Raw genomic sequence first — 14934 nt, 5'->3', positions numbered from 1 at the left:
TGTATGGTAAAATGACAAATGCTATGTGAATTGACTGTAAATGATAAACTAGTATAAAATAAGGAATGAAGCTCACCCATGGTGGGTTTGCTTTCACTTGAAATAGCTGGTGAACTTTTGTGAGGCCCTTTGGGATACTTTGGTGATCCTTAGGGGGACGTCCAGTGAGAATAGACAGGGAGCCCTTCCCATTGATGTGAGTTAAGTGAGGCCAGAGGCGAGGCAGACTCCCCAGGATTGTTTTGGAGCATACACATCTAGTCTGAATCCAGCCCTACCATTGGGAGTAGTTAACCTCTTTGAGCCACAGTTTCCTCCTCAATAAATGAACAGTAATAATCCAGAATGCTGTGAGGCTCACAGATGATTTATGTCAGGCTGAGTATGATGCCTGGAGTACACTATAGCTCACTCGGGGGATGCAGTGGAACTGGCTGGAATCTTGCTGGGTTCCTTCCACCAGTTAACCAGTGAGAGGCAACTGTGGGAGCTGTGAGTGAAAGAAAAGAGGAGGCTTCCAGCACAGATCCTCAGGTGCCAGAGAGGATGGACAAAAAAAGCCATCATCAATGCCAGAAACCCAAGGAAGGACAGCAACTAGCTGAAAAGAGGAAATAGAAATGTAGGGACAAGCCAAAAGTGAAACCCGAGGGCTTAGTGGGGTTTGGCAGCCCACACTTGTAATCCCAGCAACTAGGGAAGCTGAGGCAGGAGGGATCACAGGTTCAAGGACAGTCTGGGCGACTTAGACCCTGTCACAACACAAATAAAAAACTGAAAAGAGCTAGGGATGTAGCTCGATGGTGGAGTACTTGCCTACCAGGTGTGAGCCCCTGGGATCCAATCTCCAGAACTGCATTTAAAAAGAAAAAAAAAAGAAAACCTGAGGGCTCAAAACAAGATGCAGAGAAACCCCCAACTTGAATCCTAGGTCTGAATAGGAAACAGGATGGAGATCAACCTAGAGCAGGAGGCAGCAGAGCTGCTAGGCTGGTGGTGTGTGGGGTGGGTGGGTGGGGGATCCCAGAGGTGCTGGCTGCCCAGTCTCCTGGTGCAGACCTACTCTTGCAAGTCCCGTGAGACCCATTTTACAGATGAGCACGGTCAGGCTCTTTCAAAAAGTGATCTAGAGCATATATGTGAGGCAATTTTAGGGTAAGTTTTCATTTTAAATTGAGGCGGGGGGGAATTTATTTACTGGTAGTTTACTTAAAGACTTTTATACCCATTTTCAGAGGTTTGCTACAAATTTAGTTTAGTCATAATTGGCTTCTGTCTGCTCTGGGCAGCCAAAGTCAAACATGGCCCCAAGTGGTATGCTGATGTAAAGCTGTATATATTGGGAGAACCATCTTATTTTTTGCAGTACAGGGGAGTGAACTCAGGGGCTCTTTCCCTCTGAGCTACATCATTTTTATTTTTTATTTTGAGACAGGGTCTCACTAAATTACCCAGGCTTGCCTTGAACTTGCAATCCTCCTGCCTCAGCCTCCCGAGTAGCTTGAATTATAGACATGTGCCACCATGTCTATAATGGCTGGGAGACTATCTTTAAACAATCCTTAGACTTTAGACTTCATGAGAGGTATCAGTGAGGGCACTTATGTTCATTGCTGGGGCCCTTTTTTATTATATTATCATTCAATATTTCTAAAGATTAAAAAATACTATTTATGGAGAATGGTTTAAAAGTCTACATTGGGCTTAAAAGTGACTTAGGTGACAGTGATATTTTACATTCTAGAGTGTGAAAGATATTTCATGCTGTAATTCATTCAGCTAGCACTGACTAGTAAGCATGTTCCTCATCCTTGAGAAAGTCAAGGGAATAGCTATAAGCTAACTTAAGTGTAAGAACTTGTACATACACATGGTAAGTATTTTGAAAGAAGTAAAGCTGATGTGTTTCTAGGACATTGAAGACAGATTGTTACTGTAGGGGATCAGGGAATAATGTGAGAAGAGAAATGAAAAATCATGGAATTCATCAGGAACTGACAAACTTTCGAAGGATGATTAGGAAGTTGACAGGCTGTTTTGGGAGGGAGGTTGCTGCATGTGGAGAAGTCAGCAAAAAGATCTTTCTCTATTTATTGGAACAGAGAATACTCTTTGGTACCAGATGGCTATAGCAGAGCTTTCTGTGCAATCAGAATCCATTTCTCTGCAACCTGTGGCTTCCTGCATGGATAGGCAGTGAAAGACATGCCTCTTGCATAATCCATTCTTGTTATGTAGTTTAAGTAAGGTTAGTCTGAAGTCCATTGGTTCCCAAATTTGGCCAGGCTTCAGAAAGAATCATTTCGGGGAGCTTTATGAAGACAGATTCTCAGCAAACACTCTCACCCACCCACCTTGATTCAGTGGTCCTGAGTGGGGCAGGACCACTGAACCAGAATGGGAGTGTTTGCTGAGAAAGCTTTTCTAAACATTCTCCATGTGATTGAGTACCCTAGGTGTCTGGGAACCATTAATGAGGAGTGGATTGGGTGCCCTGGCAGCCAAGTGGCATGCTTTGACACTACTGCTTGTTCCCTCTGTGTGCATCTCAGTGGTTTGAGGGTCACTTTCTGGGTTGAGGCATTCAGCCATGGTTTCAACCCTTGGTTAAGCCACTCAGGTCTGTGTACACAGCTGCCTGCCTCTGCCAGCCATTTCCGCTTTTGAGATGGGAAGTCCGAATTGCTTATCTCAGCCTTGAGGAAGTCAGTAGGAGTGATCAGCAGGAGGTTTTCTGAAGTACATGTTTTTAACAGATTGTTCAAAGCCCGGGAATGTCCCCAAAATAAGATGAGGGAAATCCCCTCCGAGAAGCCTGCTGGCTGGGAAAGGGTGCTGCTCATTAGCTACTGTGCTGGTAAGAGCTGGCCCGTGGTGGAAGTACTGTCTTCAGACCAAGCCCTGCTGACGCTGAAGTTTGGCATCTTAATTCTCACCTTCCATCTGTTTAACAAAGTGCTCCACATCTGCCTTCTCATCCCTCCTCCCTCTCTCAGCTAGCTATCCAGGGCAGGGACGTTTTCCTCTGTGACAAATGAGAAAACAGAGGTCAGAGAGGTCAAGGCCTTTCCCAAGATGGCCACTCTGGGACTCAAATCCAGATCTTGGGATTTCCAGTCTAGTTCTTTTAAAATCCTGGCACTTAAGGGTGTAAAAAATAAGCCATATGGGAAAGAGACCTTTTGTTTTTCATGAGGACAAAGCTCCAACAGGCTGTGGGCAAATAGGAAGGTGTTGTAAAAAGCAGCACTGCATTGTTGGTGCCCTTTGGTGATTCCTGACCCCCAAGTTCATCTTGAATCAGTTGCCAGGTATGATCTTCTTATTTTTATTTATTGGTTTTGCAGTGTTGGGGATGCGACCCAGGGGTGCTCTGCCATTGAGCTCTATCATCAGCCTTTTTAAATTTGAGTTGCTAAGTTGCCCAAGCTGGCCTTGAACTTGGTGTTTTTCAGCCTCAGACTCCTGAGTTGCCAGGATTATAGGCACACGCCACCATGCCCAGCCAGGTGTAATCCTTTCACACATGTAAAACCTGAGTTCAGACAGAAGAATGTTATTTGTCTGAGGAGTGTAGGGGCTGCTTATTGTTGGCTTTTTTTTTTTCTTATGTCTTCTTTAATTGTAAAAGTCCTACTGATGTAAGATATGGCACATCCTCTGTGGATACAACACTGTTCTGCATTCTTACTCCTGAGGCCAGCTCTGGCCAGGACTGGACATATAGACATGTGGACTCTGGGAGGTGGTGGTGGTGAGTTCTCCTCAGGTGGCAGCCGTAGCCTGAAAAGCTGGTCAGTTCATCCAGGAAGTACACAGACTTGGAGCATAGAGGAGACCTTTGAGGCCAAACCTCAAGGCTGCCATGTAAGGGGCAGGGCTAGGAAAGGGGCACATTGTGCCTGGGGACGAAGGTGGCTCAAGTAAGGTGCTCAGGAGACTTGGGAGGATGGCATTTCCAGGAGTGATGGCTGCCAGTGATTGTTAAATGGGAGTGTGCACTCACTCACTGCGTGTTTGGAATTGGCGGTACTCTGTGGAAAAAACTCATTCTAGCCAGAGGTATGTGCTGACGTCAGTATGGAGAGCTTTAGAAGAAAAAGGGGGCTCTTCCTGCTTGGCTGAAGCTTTAAGAAATGCTGTGCAAGGAGAACTGTGGCTGCTGTCATGTTGATGACAGCTGGAAGTCTAGGCTTTTAAAGGTGATTTCAGTTTGGAGCAGAGTTGGCTCCATATTTACAGTAGCATTTTTAAAAAATGGCTTTTCCATACTTGTTTTCTCCAACAAAACAGTAGAGTTATCATTGAGAATGCAGAGAAACTACATCCCATGCTCTGCTGGTAGGAATGGGAACTGATGCAGCCACAGTGGAAAACAGGATACAGCCTCCTCAAAAAACTAACACTACAAAATCACCCTGTGCTTCAAATTTTTTCCTTCTGGGTGTATAACTGAAACAATTCAAAGTAGAGTCCCCAAAAGAAATTTGCACACCCACCTTAATGGCAGCGCTATTCATTTTAGTAGAGGTGAAAGCAAATCCAAATGTCCATCCACAAGTAAGAAGATAAGCTGAATGGGGTGTATACATAAAAACGGAATATCATGCTACCATTAAAAAGGAAATTCTGGGGCAGGGGCATATGCGAAGCACTGGGTTCAATTCTCAGCACCACGTATAAATAAATAAAGGTCTATCAACAACTAAAGAATTTTTTTTTAAAAAAATTCTGACACATGCTACAACATAAATGAACCTTGAGGACATTTTGCTCAGTGAAACAAAGGGACATACTGTATGTGATTCCACTCGTAGGAAGTATCTAAAGTAGTCAAAATCAAAGGGAAAGAAAGTTGAAAAGTGGTTGCCCAGGAGTGGGGGCAGGAAGAGAGGAAGTTGTGCTTGATGGGTATGGAGTTTCGGTTTTGCAAGATGAAAAAGTTCTAGAGAGCTGTTGCACAATAGTGTGAACACACTTAGCACTTCTGATCTGTATCATTAAAAAGGGGGGGGTGGGTATTTGTTTTATAATAATTTCCCCCGTTTCACTGAAAAACATTGAGATTGATTGATTGATCGATACATGCATACAAATTGAGGATAGAACCCAGGGGCATTTTACCACTGAGCTACATCCCTTTGCTTTTTAAAATTTTTTATTTTGAGACAGGGTCTCACTAAGTTGCTAAGGCTGGCCTTGAACTCATCGGCCTCCTTAGTTGCTGGGATTACAGGTGTGCATCACTGTACCAGCTTTTGAAAACTTATAATTGTTCTACATCACACAAAATTCCCCTGAATAAAGGGTTCCCATTACTAAGTTTCATCTTAGCTGAGGGTTTTGAAGTCCTTTGCAGTTGGTAAGGAAGTGACCCTGAAGAGGATGGAGACGGCAGCAGCCCAGGCCTGTAGGTCTGGGTCATTTAAAGAGGTCTGTCCCTCACCAAGAGGTGGGTGTGGGTGTTGGCACCCAGTGGGCACACATAGGGTTTTCATTTAAACTGCAGGTTGGTGTTTCTCCATCAGCAATTTGTAGTTCAGTTTAAAACAAAAACAAACAAACAAAAAAATAACCACTTATTGTAAGTGTTTGCCACACAGAAGCTCCTTTAAGTAGAATGGAATCAGATTGCAGGAAGGCCTTGGAATACCTCGGAATACTGTCATGGAATACTTTCATAATGCAATAGATAATCACTGTGTAATTTCTTGTGAAATCATGAAACCACTATTTTAAGTTTACCTTGGAAGTATTGTATAGCTTGTCTCAGGGAGGGAGACAGGAGCCCCAAACACTAGCTGGAGAGTTTTCTAGTGCGATAAACACTGGTGAGAGTCGGGGAGACCTTCGTTTCCATCCTGGCTCTGATCCGGCACTTGTGTAGCTCAGTTTAATAACTTAACTTCTTGGAACCTCAGTTTCTTCATGGGCAATTTGTAGTTCAGTTGGAAAACACTTATCGAATGCTTTCTGTATATCAAGTATTATGATAGAATCTAAAAATAGATTCTGTCCTCCCCTGAAAGGAAGTCACTGTCTTTAAAGGGAAACAAAGATAAGGACTGTAAGCACAGATGCAGCATTATGATACAGCACTAACTTCCCTCTAATCTAGACACAAACTGAAAAGTCCAGCGCTGTAAAACACATCTGAATTATAGGATAAAAACACAAGAATCATTAGCTTAGAAGGAACTTAAAATCAGGAATATAGTTAAGGTCATGAAGGGGAAAGGATTAAAACAGAAAACTGGATCAGGTCATTGACAGGCCCAATTGGGAACTGTAAGCTGGGGTAGGAAGCAAAGCTTAGCAAAGCACTGGAGAGTCGGTAATTATGGCTATTCTCCAGAAGGGTGTAAAGTACTAAAGTTTTAGGGCAAGGGGGTTTAATATCTGCCTAGTAGTTTTTGTCTGTTTACCAACAGCAGAGGGCCTACAAGGGAGGTAGTACTGCTGGTGGGTAAAAGTGAGAGGCCCGATGCACACAGCTGGATGTATTGGGACTTCAGTTTACTTGTGTGTAATTGGGTACCAGTTATAGTACCAACCACATAGCATTGTCAGGAGGATTATATGAGCTGATACACCCCAGAAGGCTTAAATTGGTACCTGGCACATCACGCACCACATTAAAGAATGTCTGGTGCTTCTGTACTGTTTTTTACTTTGCAAAGTGCATTTAAACATCATCATTTCATTTGAGGCTTACAACAAATCAGTAACAATTACTGTGGAGAATTTACAATCAGCCCTGAGAGATGGGTATTTATTATTCACATTCAATGGATAAAAAGACACAGAAAGTCCAAAAACTCACACTCAAATAAATAAATAAAAACTTTGCAGCACTGTCATTTGAAGGCAGGTCATCTGACCCCCAAACCATGCTTTTAAGTCAATGTACCATATAGCCATGCATTACTTAATGACTAGGGCACATTCTGAGAAATGCATTGTTATACAATTCTATGATTGTGAACCTCCTATAGTGTTCCTACTAAGACAGAATAATATAGCCTAGAATACACCTGAGCTTTTGCTCCTAGGCTATAAACCCATACAATGTGTTCCTGTAGTGAATACTGTAGGCATTTGTAACCATGGACCAATTTTAGACCAATTTTATATCTAAACTTAAGAAAGGTATAGGAAAAACATGGAGAATTTTTCTACCGCATTTTAATCTTTGAAAAAAAATTTGTAGTTGTAGATGAACAACATGTCTTTATTTTGTTTATTTATTTTTTGTTATTATTTTTTTGCTACCAAGGATTGAACTCAGGGGCACTTGGTCACTGAGCCACATCCCCAGCCCTATTTTATATTTTATTTCAAGACAGGGTTTCACTGAGTCACTTAGTGCCTTGCTTTTGCTGAAGCTGGCTTTGAACTCAGAGATCCTCCTGCCTCAGCCTCCTACACTGCTGGGATTACAGGCATGTGTAATCGCGTCTGGCTCCGTTTTGTTTATTTTTATATGGTACTAAGGATCGAACCCAGTGCCTCACACGTGCTAGGCAAGCACTCTGCAATTGAGCTGTAGCCCTAGCCCCTCCATTTTAATCTTATGGTACCACTGAAATGTAATTATGTAGTTGACTGAAATGGCATGGCCATTTCCTCCCATCTGTCTAGTATTTATTGGGCACATAGGTGTGCCAGAGAGTTGTCTAGTTACTAGGATTGCAAAAATGATAGATCAGATTAGTTATTACATTGGTAACTTTTATTCAAGCCAGACAATAAAATGTAGTAGATGATGACGACTGCTACAGAGGGAAGTAAACTGGGGAGGATGATATAGTGTTAAATGGGATGGTCCAGAAGTGCTTGCTGGGAGGGGTGCTGGGTGCAGAGGCAGCAAGCCCTGGGCAGAGGGCAGCGCCTGTTTTGTTTGTAGTCAGGACACCAATCAGGGCCAGAGCAGAGTGGGAGGGGTAGGAGGCACAATGTGTGCCTAGGGAGGGCCTTGGGACTTTGGCTCTCTCCTCTGTGATTGGTTTTGAGCAAAATAATACCATGAGACTGAAGAATGATGTAGCACCATTATTCTGGCCACTTTGGAGAGAATCCTCTGTTGGGGCAGCCACAGGGGGGCCAGAGAGGGGCAGCTAGATTGAGTGAGCCCCAAGCCTGGGTGGTGGGAGACCCGTGAAAGGTGGCCAGGTTCTGGCTACCATAGCTACCATAGGAGTCAACGGCAGACTTAGTTTGCTGGTGAGTCACATGTGGGATGTGAAGGGCAGCAGGAGGAGAATGACCTGTGAATATACAAAACATGTAAACCTGCTCAACTGCAGCTAGATGGGAAAAACTAAAGTTGAAAGAGGTCAAGTGACTTGCTCCAAGGGCGTTTATCTAGAAAGGCAGTGAAGCCAGGATGTTTCTAAGTTATTTTATTTTGAATTAACAAGTAACAATTGTGCAATCCTACATAGGATACAGTATGATGTATAGGTGCATTCGTTGTGTCATGTCCAAATGAGGCAGTTAGAGTATTCATTACTTCCAGCATTTATCATTCCTTTGTTGCTTCCAGGGATTTTTCATTCTATCCTTTCCCTTTTGCACACTGCCTGTCTCCCACCCCAGGCCCCTGCCCTGCCTCTCCCGGACAGCAAGGTCCAGTGACTATCTTTAATGTCTGAAATGTTATTATGCTAATGTTCTGAGTCACCAGATCTATGTGTTCTTGCACCTCCTTTCCACAGTGCTCAGTAGATACTCCTCCATGGTGTGGAAACCACTGCTAGAAATCTTTCTCATGACCCACCTCGCTCTCCTGTGTTTATGGTAGCAGCTCAGAGGTTTCAGTGTTCCAGGTCCATGTCCAGAGGGTTCCATTCTCATATCTCCTGTAAAGTTGAACACTTCTTCCATGGGTTCTCCTTCTCATTAGACTTGTTTAAATTGTGGATTGTGCACGATCATTACTTTTACTAATTTTCACAACAACAGTCAGATTACATGGTAGGACCCTCCCTGGGCAGATATTGTTTGGTGGTTTTTTGAGGGAGAAAGTGCAATTATCAGGGCTCTGCTCTGGGTGGGAGACCCAGACACCTCTATTTTTACTGAGCTGCTTCTACTCTTCCTCTTCTTCCTCCTTCCCTCCCCCCACTCTCTCTCTTTCTCCCTCCCTCCCTCCCTCCCTTCCTTCCTTCCTTCCTTCCTTCCTTCCTTCCTTTCTTTTGTTCTTTCTTTTTTTTTTTTTGCTCAACTGCAGCTGAAATGTGATAAGGAAAAATGCTGTTGGTTCCAGGCAGTGCCAGATCACTGTTGGCCGACATCTGAAGATTCCTGCGGCTTTGGGCCTCTTACAACCTTGGTTTTGTATATATTGTGCTCAGCCTGGAGCCCTAGAACATTTCAGACATTAAAGGTAGTCACTGGACCTTTCTGTCTGGGAAGCTGCCAGGATTGGAGGAGGCTTTTAGCTTTAGTGCTATCTCTTTTTTAGTCTAAGACATACTTGTGCGTGGAAAAAAATTTTACTTGCTTCCCAAAACTTTCTTCCCCTAGCCTCCTAAAACACATACCCAGGAAAGTGCACTAGTCAAGGTAACCTCCAGTTCTTTTTTTTTTTTTTTTAAACATTTTTTTTTAACACAATGCCTCTATTTTTATGTGGTGCTGAGGATCAAACCCGTGCTAGGCAAGCGCTCTACCCCTGAGCCACAATCCCAGCCCAAGATAACCTCCAGTTCTGACCTCAGGGGAGAAAGCGGAAGTTACACATTTACAAAGGAGCCCGTCCCTGTGCTTGGTACAGGCTTGAGTATGTTTCTCTCACCCACACACACACCCAGAATCAGACTGCAGAACCACCACCAGCCCTGCACTCCCTGGGGTGAGAAGTTCCAATAAGAAAGAGGGGGAGGAGAGAATGGAAGGTGGGTCCTGCTAGGTGGTGTCATTCCTTGCCACTTACTGGTTCAAGAGACACACACAGAGCAGGTTCCCTGCCTTTGTCCTCCTGCGCTTCTCCTGGAGTTCCACTGACCCTGCTGTGCCCCTGACAGTGCTGTCCTCTCTCCCTTGGTGAAGCGGGGAGAAGCCAGGGCCCAGCCAAGGCTCTGGAGAGCTTCCCGTTTTTGTGCTCAGATCCAGGAACATACCTTTCTCTGCAGCCCCATGTCTGAGGCATTCCCTTTCAGTTTCACTCCCCAGTCCCTGGGTAAGATTAGGGATGGGAACAGGAGTGGGGGGTTGAGGTGGGGAAAAGATGCTGGGCACCATGCACCTGCCTAGAACCCCAACTTGGTCCCTACGGAGAGCTGGAACGGGGCCAGTAGCATCATTAGTTCATCCAGGGTTCACTGACTTTTCTGTATTCAGTGCACCAGCCTAGGCAGTTACACTCCAGGGGCATAGGTGTGCAGACCAGTGGGTACAGCTGGCTCACCCTGGGCTCACTATAGGGCTCTGGAAAGGAGGTGACTGCAGCTATGTTGAGGGATTTCCAGGTGGCAGGGGCATCCTGCAGTGGGAAAAGCAGTTAAAAAGCATGGGCTCATCAGTAGATGTGTCTGGGTAGAGTGCCCCTAACACTGTGTTCAAAGCTTGGGCACACAGGACAGGGGCAACCAGTGGGAAAGTAGCTGGAGCAGAGTGTGAAAGGAGTGGCTAGGGCCAGGCTGGGAAAGGCCCAAGCTGGCCAAGTAACCACTCAGTCACGGCTCTGTCTACCCACCATCTGCTTTGTGAGCATGGTGCCTCTGCTTTTCCAGCTTGAATTCTTTATCATAATCTTTATCCTATCTGTATTTGGAGAGGAAAATCTAAGAATCCAGCACATGAAATACAGTTCATGTGGTTAACTTTCAGAGTGTTTATAACCCCCATTGTTGCAAACTCCTTCAGTAATTTTTCCTATTTTTAGTGTAAGAATTTGAGGCTTTGCTTAAAAATCCATTACTCTCTACCACACAGCCACAGCGTTGAGGGAAGGAGAGGACTGAGGCAGGTAGGATGCAGGGAGGAGGTCCTGGGATGGTCCAAGGCTACATGTGGGTCTGCAAAGCTCCTGGGATGTATCCATCCAGCTGTGATGGGCTGGGAATAGAAAATGCACCTTGGATTTAGCAGCATATAAAAAGTTAAAAAAGTTCTTCAGTATAGAAAATAGGCTTGTTCACAGAGAGTGAAGTTAGTAGAAATGTCGATTTGCAAGTCCAAAGTCCAGCAGAGCACAGCCATGCTCTGACCTGTCTAGCCCTTCCTCCTTCCTTCTGCACTGGTTTTCTTCCTCTGGTATTCCTTTTTTAAATCCTCGTAGGAGCTTGGGGTTTTCTGAAATCATGTTGACTTCATCCTCTTTCTCTCTCCAAGCTTGAGCTTAACCTCTCCATCATCCTTGGACTTCAGTCCCCACAGTCCTTTCCCCAGTCCTTCATCTTGTTGCCACTGGCTCCTTCTAATCTCATTTCTCCCAGCTGGTTGCTCTGGCTTCATTCTCCTCCCCCTCCTCCAGTCCTTCCTTCACATTATAGCAAAGTTGTTATTTACCCAGCCCTTGTCACCTTCAGTGCGATCACCGTAATAACTCTTGCCAAGCCCCAGCTGCTCATCAATGATGCTAGGAGGTTGACACATGTTCTGTCACTACATTCTTCAAAAAGAAGTGTGTGAAACTCAGAGAGATGAGTTGCTCAGGTCCAGGACCATGCCTGTAGAGGGTTAGGGCTGGAACTTAGCCCACACCTCAGCAAAACTAGTATCTCCTCTCTCTACAACATCAGCAGACCTCTACTCAAAAGCTGTCATTCCCTGGCTCAACCCTAAGAAAAGGCCCCATGGCTGGCTTTAGTCCTTGAGAGCCTCCACAGTGAGCCCCTCTCACCCTGCCCCCTCACTTTTCAGTCTCATCTGTCATTCCATGCATGAGTGAATACCATGGGGGATAATTTCCAAGACCCCCAGTGGATCCCTGAAATCACGGGTAGTACCAAACTATGTTTTCTCCTTATATATGCATACCTATGAGAAAGTTTAATTTATAAATTAGGCATCATAAGAGATCAACAATAATGACAAATAATAAAATAGAACCATTGTATATTGTAATATTATAAAACATGAATTGTTTTTCTGGAATTTTTCATTTAATATTTTTGGACTGTGGTTGACCATGACCTGGGAAAATGGAACTGCAGATAATAGGAGAACTTCTATACTACTGTCTGTGTAGCATGTGCTTTAGATTCCACTCTTTTGCTCTCAGTCAAAAGCCATCTGAGGCATGAGGGAAAGATTAAACAGAGACGAGTGGGGGGAGAGAAAGGGAGAGAGAAGGGAAGCTGTATGGAAATGGAAGGAGACCCTCATTGTTACACAAAATTACATATAAGAACTTGTGAGGGGAAAGAGGGAAAAAAACCAAGGGAGAGAATTAAACAACAGCAGATGGGGTAGAGAGGGAAGATGAGAGGGAAGGGGAGGGGGGATAGTAGGGGATAGGAAAGGTAGCAGAATACAACAGTCATTAATATGGTATTATGTAAAAATGTGGATGTGTAACCGATGTGATTCTGCAACTTGTATTTGGGGTGAAAAATGGGAGTTCATAACCCACTTGAATCAAATGTATGGAAGATGATATGTCATGAGCTTTGTAATGTTTTGAACAACCAATTAAAAAAAAAGCCATCTGAGTATCATGAATAGATAGCCACTGCTTCTGTTTTTCTGTTTTATTACCTTCTTCCTGAAACTCTACCCTAGCTTACCAGAGTAATGTCCCTGGTCTGCTAAAGTCAAGGACTATCCTTTGCCCAGCACCTGCTACTCATCCCATTACAGAAAATAGTGATGGAGACATCCCTCAGCTTGTACAGAAGGTCCAAGGCTATCAATCTCAAAGAAGAAACATCTCCATTCAGTGACAGATGATTAGTTAGCATTGGTGAGAGAAAGCCTTTGTCCCAATATAGAAAATCTTGATAGCAAGGTAATGAAACCAAAAATTCTACATGTATCCTTAAAAGGTCTGTCTCACCCAGGCAGGGTGGTGCATGCCTGTAATCTCAGCAACACAGGAGGCTGAGGCAGGATGATAAGTTAGAAGCGAGACTGGGCAGCTTAGTGAGACCCTCTCTCAAAATTAAAGATAAGAAGGATTGGGGATGTAGCTGAGTGGCAGAGTGCTTGCCTAGCCTGAGCTCAGTCTCCAGTACACAGAATAAATGAATGCATAAAAGACCTGTCTCTTGTAGTAAAGATACCATGTAATTCCTAATTCTGAGAGTTCCAGTCCTTTTCATCTGTGGACAATAGTAAGAGTGGACCTGGGGATTTAATAGTACTATTGCCTTGCAGATGGAAGCAGAATACTTTTTTAAAAGTGATCATAATTTTCAGTTTCTTTACTTCCTCTAGTCTATCACCATATTGCTTAGAAACATTATATCTGTATTTTTCTGTTTTGAGGCATAAATTTTCAACTAAATCACACATAGTTTACCTTAGCTCACAAAATAATTGTATTAGCAGTGCTCTCTGAAATGTCCCACTTCTCACTTAACAGAACCCCTGACTCCAGCTCCTCAGAATCAGTTGCTACTTCTGGATTAATCAATATGTCAGTAGATGTTTTCTAATGATTTCTTATTTGAGTAAGATGAAACTGATAATTTTCTCTGAGGAGTATGTTATCAAAGGTAGTTTATTTTGTCATATGAAAAAACTTGTTATCTGTGCTTTCTTTTGTTTCATTTTATTTTGTTATTATCTGTGCCTTTTCAACCATGCCCTTCCTCTCTCTTTCTCTAGTTTCTTCAGATGGAGGTACTGAGTCCTCTGCCTTAGTCGATGACAACGGTAGCGAGGAGGACTTCAGCTATGAAGAACTCTGTCAGGCCAATCCTCGGTATCTACAGCCAGGCGGGGAACAGCTGGCCATTAATGAGGTACCAGAAATCCACACAACAATGACATTTATTGGACACTGGATTTGCAGGGTCCAGAACTACTTCAGAGGTTGCTATCTGATTATTTTTTGCTAAGCATTTTCTAAACCCTAGAACTCTGATTCCCATTTTGGGGATAGGGGTGTAGTTTGGTGGTAGAACACTTGGCCTAGCATGTACGGAGCCCTGGGTTTAGTCCCCAGCTCTGAAAAAATTGGCTGGAGGGGTAGCTCAATGGTAGAGCATAAATGAGGCCTTAGGTTCAATATCTAGCACTGGGAAAAAAAAAAAAAAGCAAGCAAACAAAATATACAAAAAAAAAACCCAAAACCATGCATATACAAGAACAACACTGTGGTTTTTTGCATTGTCCAGAAAAATGTCTGTGATCAAGCTTTCCAAGGAACTGAAGCTTATCCTTTAAGTAATTAGAGCAGCAATCATTAGCACTCAAGTCTTGCTTTTTAGTTTATGAAATGCACTCCCATGAGCCAAGTACATTGGCTCATGTAATTCTCAACTGCAATCTAAAATGTAAAAGTTAACATTAGTCATGCCCTGAAATGGACTTGGTAGCAAATGGTAGAGCTGTAATTAATCATGTGATTCTCACTCCCAATCTGATGTTCTTTCTACCACTTTGCAGCTTTAGTTCTTTTTACAGAAATTTTTCTAGAAGGCAGGCACCTCAATCTTTGAATACTCTTAAGGCGAGTGTGCGGAGTGTAACTGAGGTCTGTTAGCCTCCCTACTGAGATCTCCTGTCATTATTCTAAACATGATATAAGCCAAGTATCCCTAAACTTAACCCCCCAAATCTGAAGCTCTTTAAGCAATAACGTGACATTCAAAAAGCTTAAGATTTTGGATTTTTGGATTAGAATTATCAACCAGTAAAGACTATGCAAATGTTCCAAAATCCAGAAAACTCAGAAATCTGAATCACTGCTGGTCACAGGCCTTTTTGTCTGTAAGAGCCAAGGGGAGACAGAATCAACTCTTCCCAGTGAATGAGCCATGT

At 43.6% G+C, this 14934-nt stretch overlaps 1 protein-coding gene across 2 annotated transcripts in view; it reads left to right on the top strand.

Moving 5' to 3' along the window:
- Spata13 (spermatogenesis associated 13) overlaps positions 1-14934 on the top strand; it is a 143874-nt gene that overhangs the window by 109188 nt on the left and 19752 nt on the right. For both annotated transcript variants that reach the window (XM_026394933.2, XM_026394934.2), the window contains one exon: positions 13777-13913. In XM_026394933.2, the coding sequence (XP_026250718.2) occupies positions 13777-13913 (137 nt within the window). The remainder of the gene's footprint in view (positions 1-13776; positions 13914-14934) is intronic.

This window comes from Urocitellus parryii, chromosome 2 (assembly GCF_045843805.1).
Source record: "Urocitellus parryii isolate mUroPar1 chromosome 2, mUroPar1.hap1, whole genome shotgun sequence".
Lineage (NCBI taxonomy): Eukaryota > Metazoa > Chordata > Mammalia > Rodentia > Sciuridae > Urocitellus > Urocitellus parryii.
Note: the sequence above shows the minus strand (reverse complement) of the source record. Positions and strands in the feature narration are given on the sequence as shown.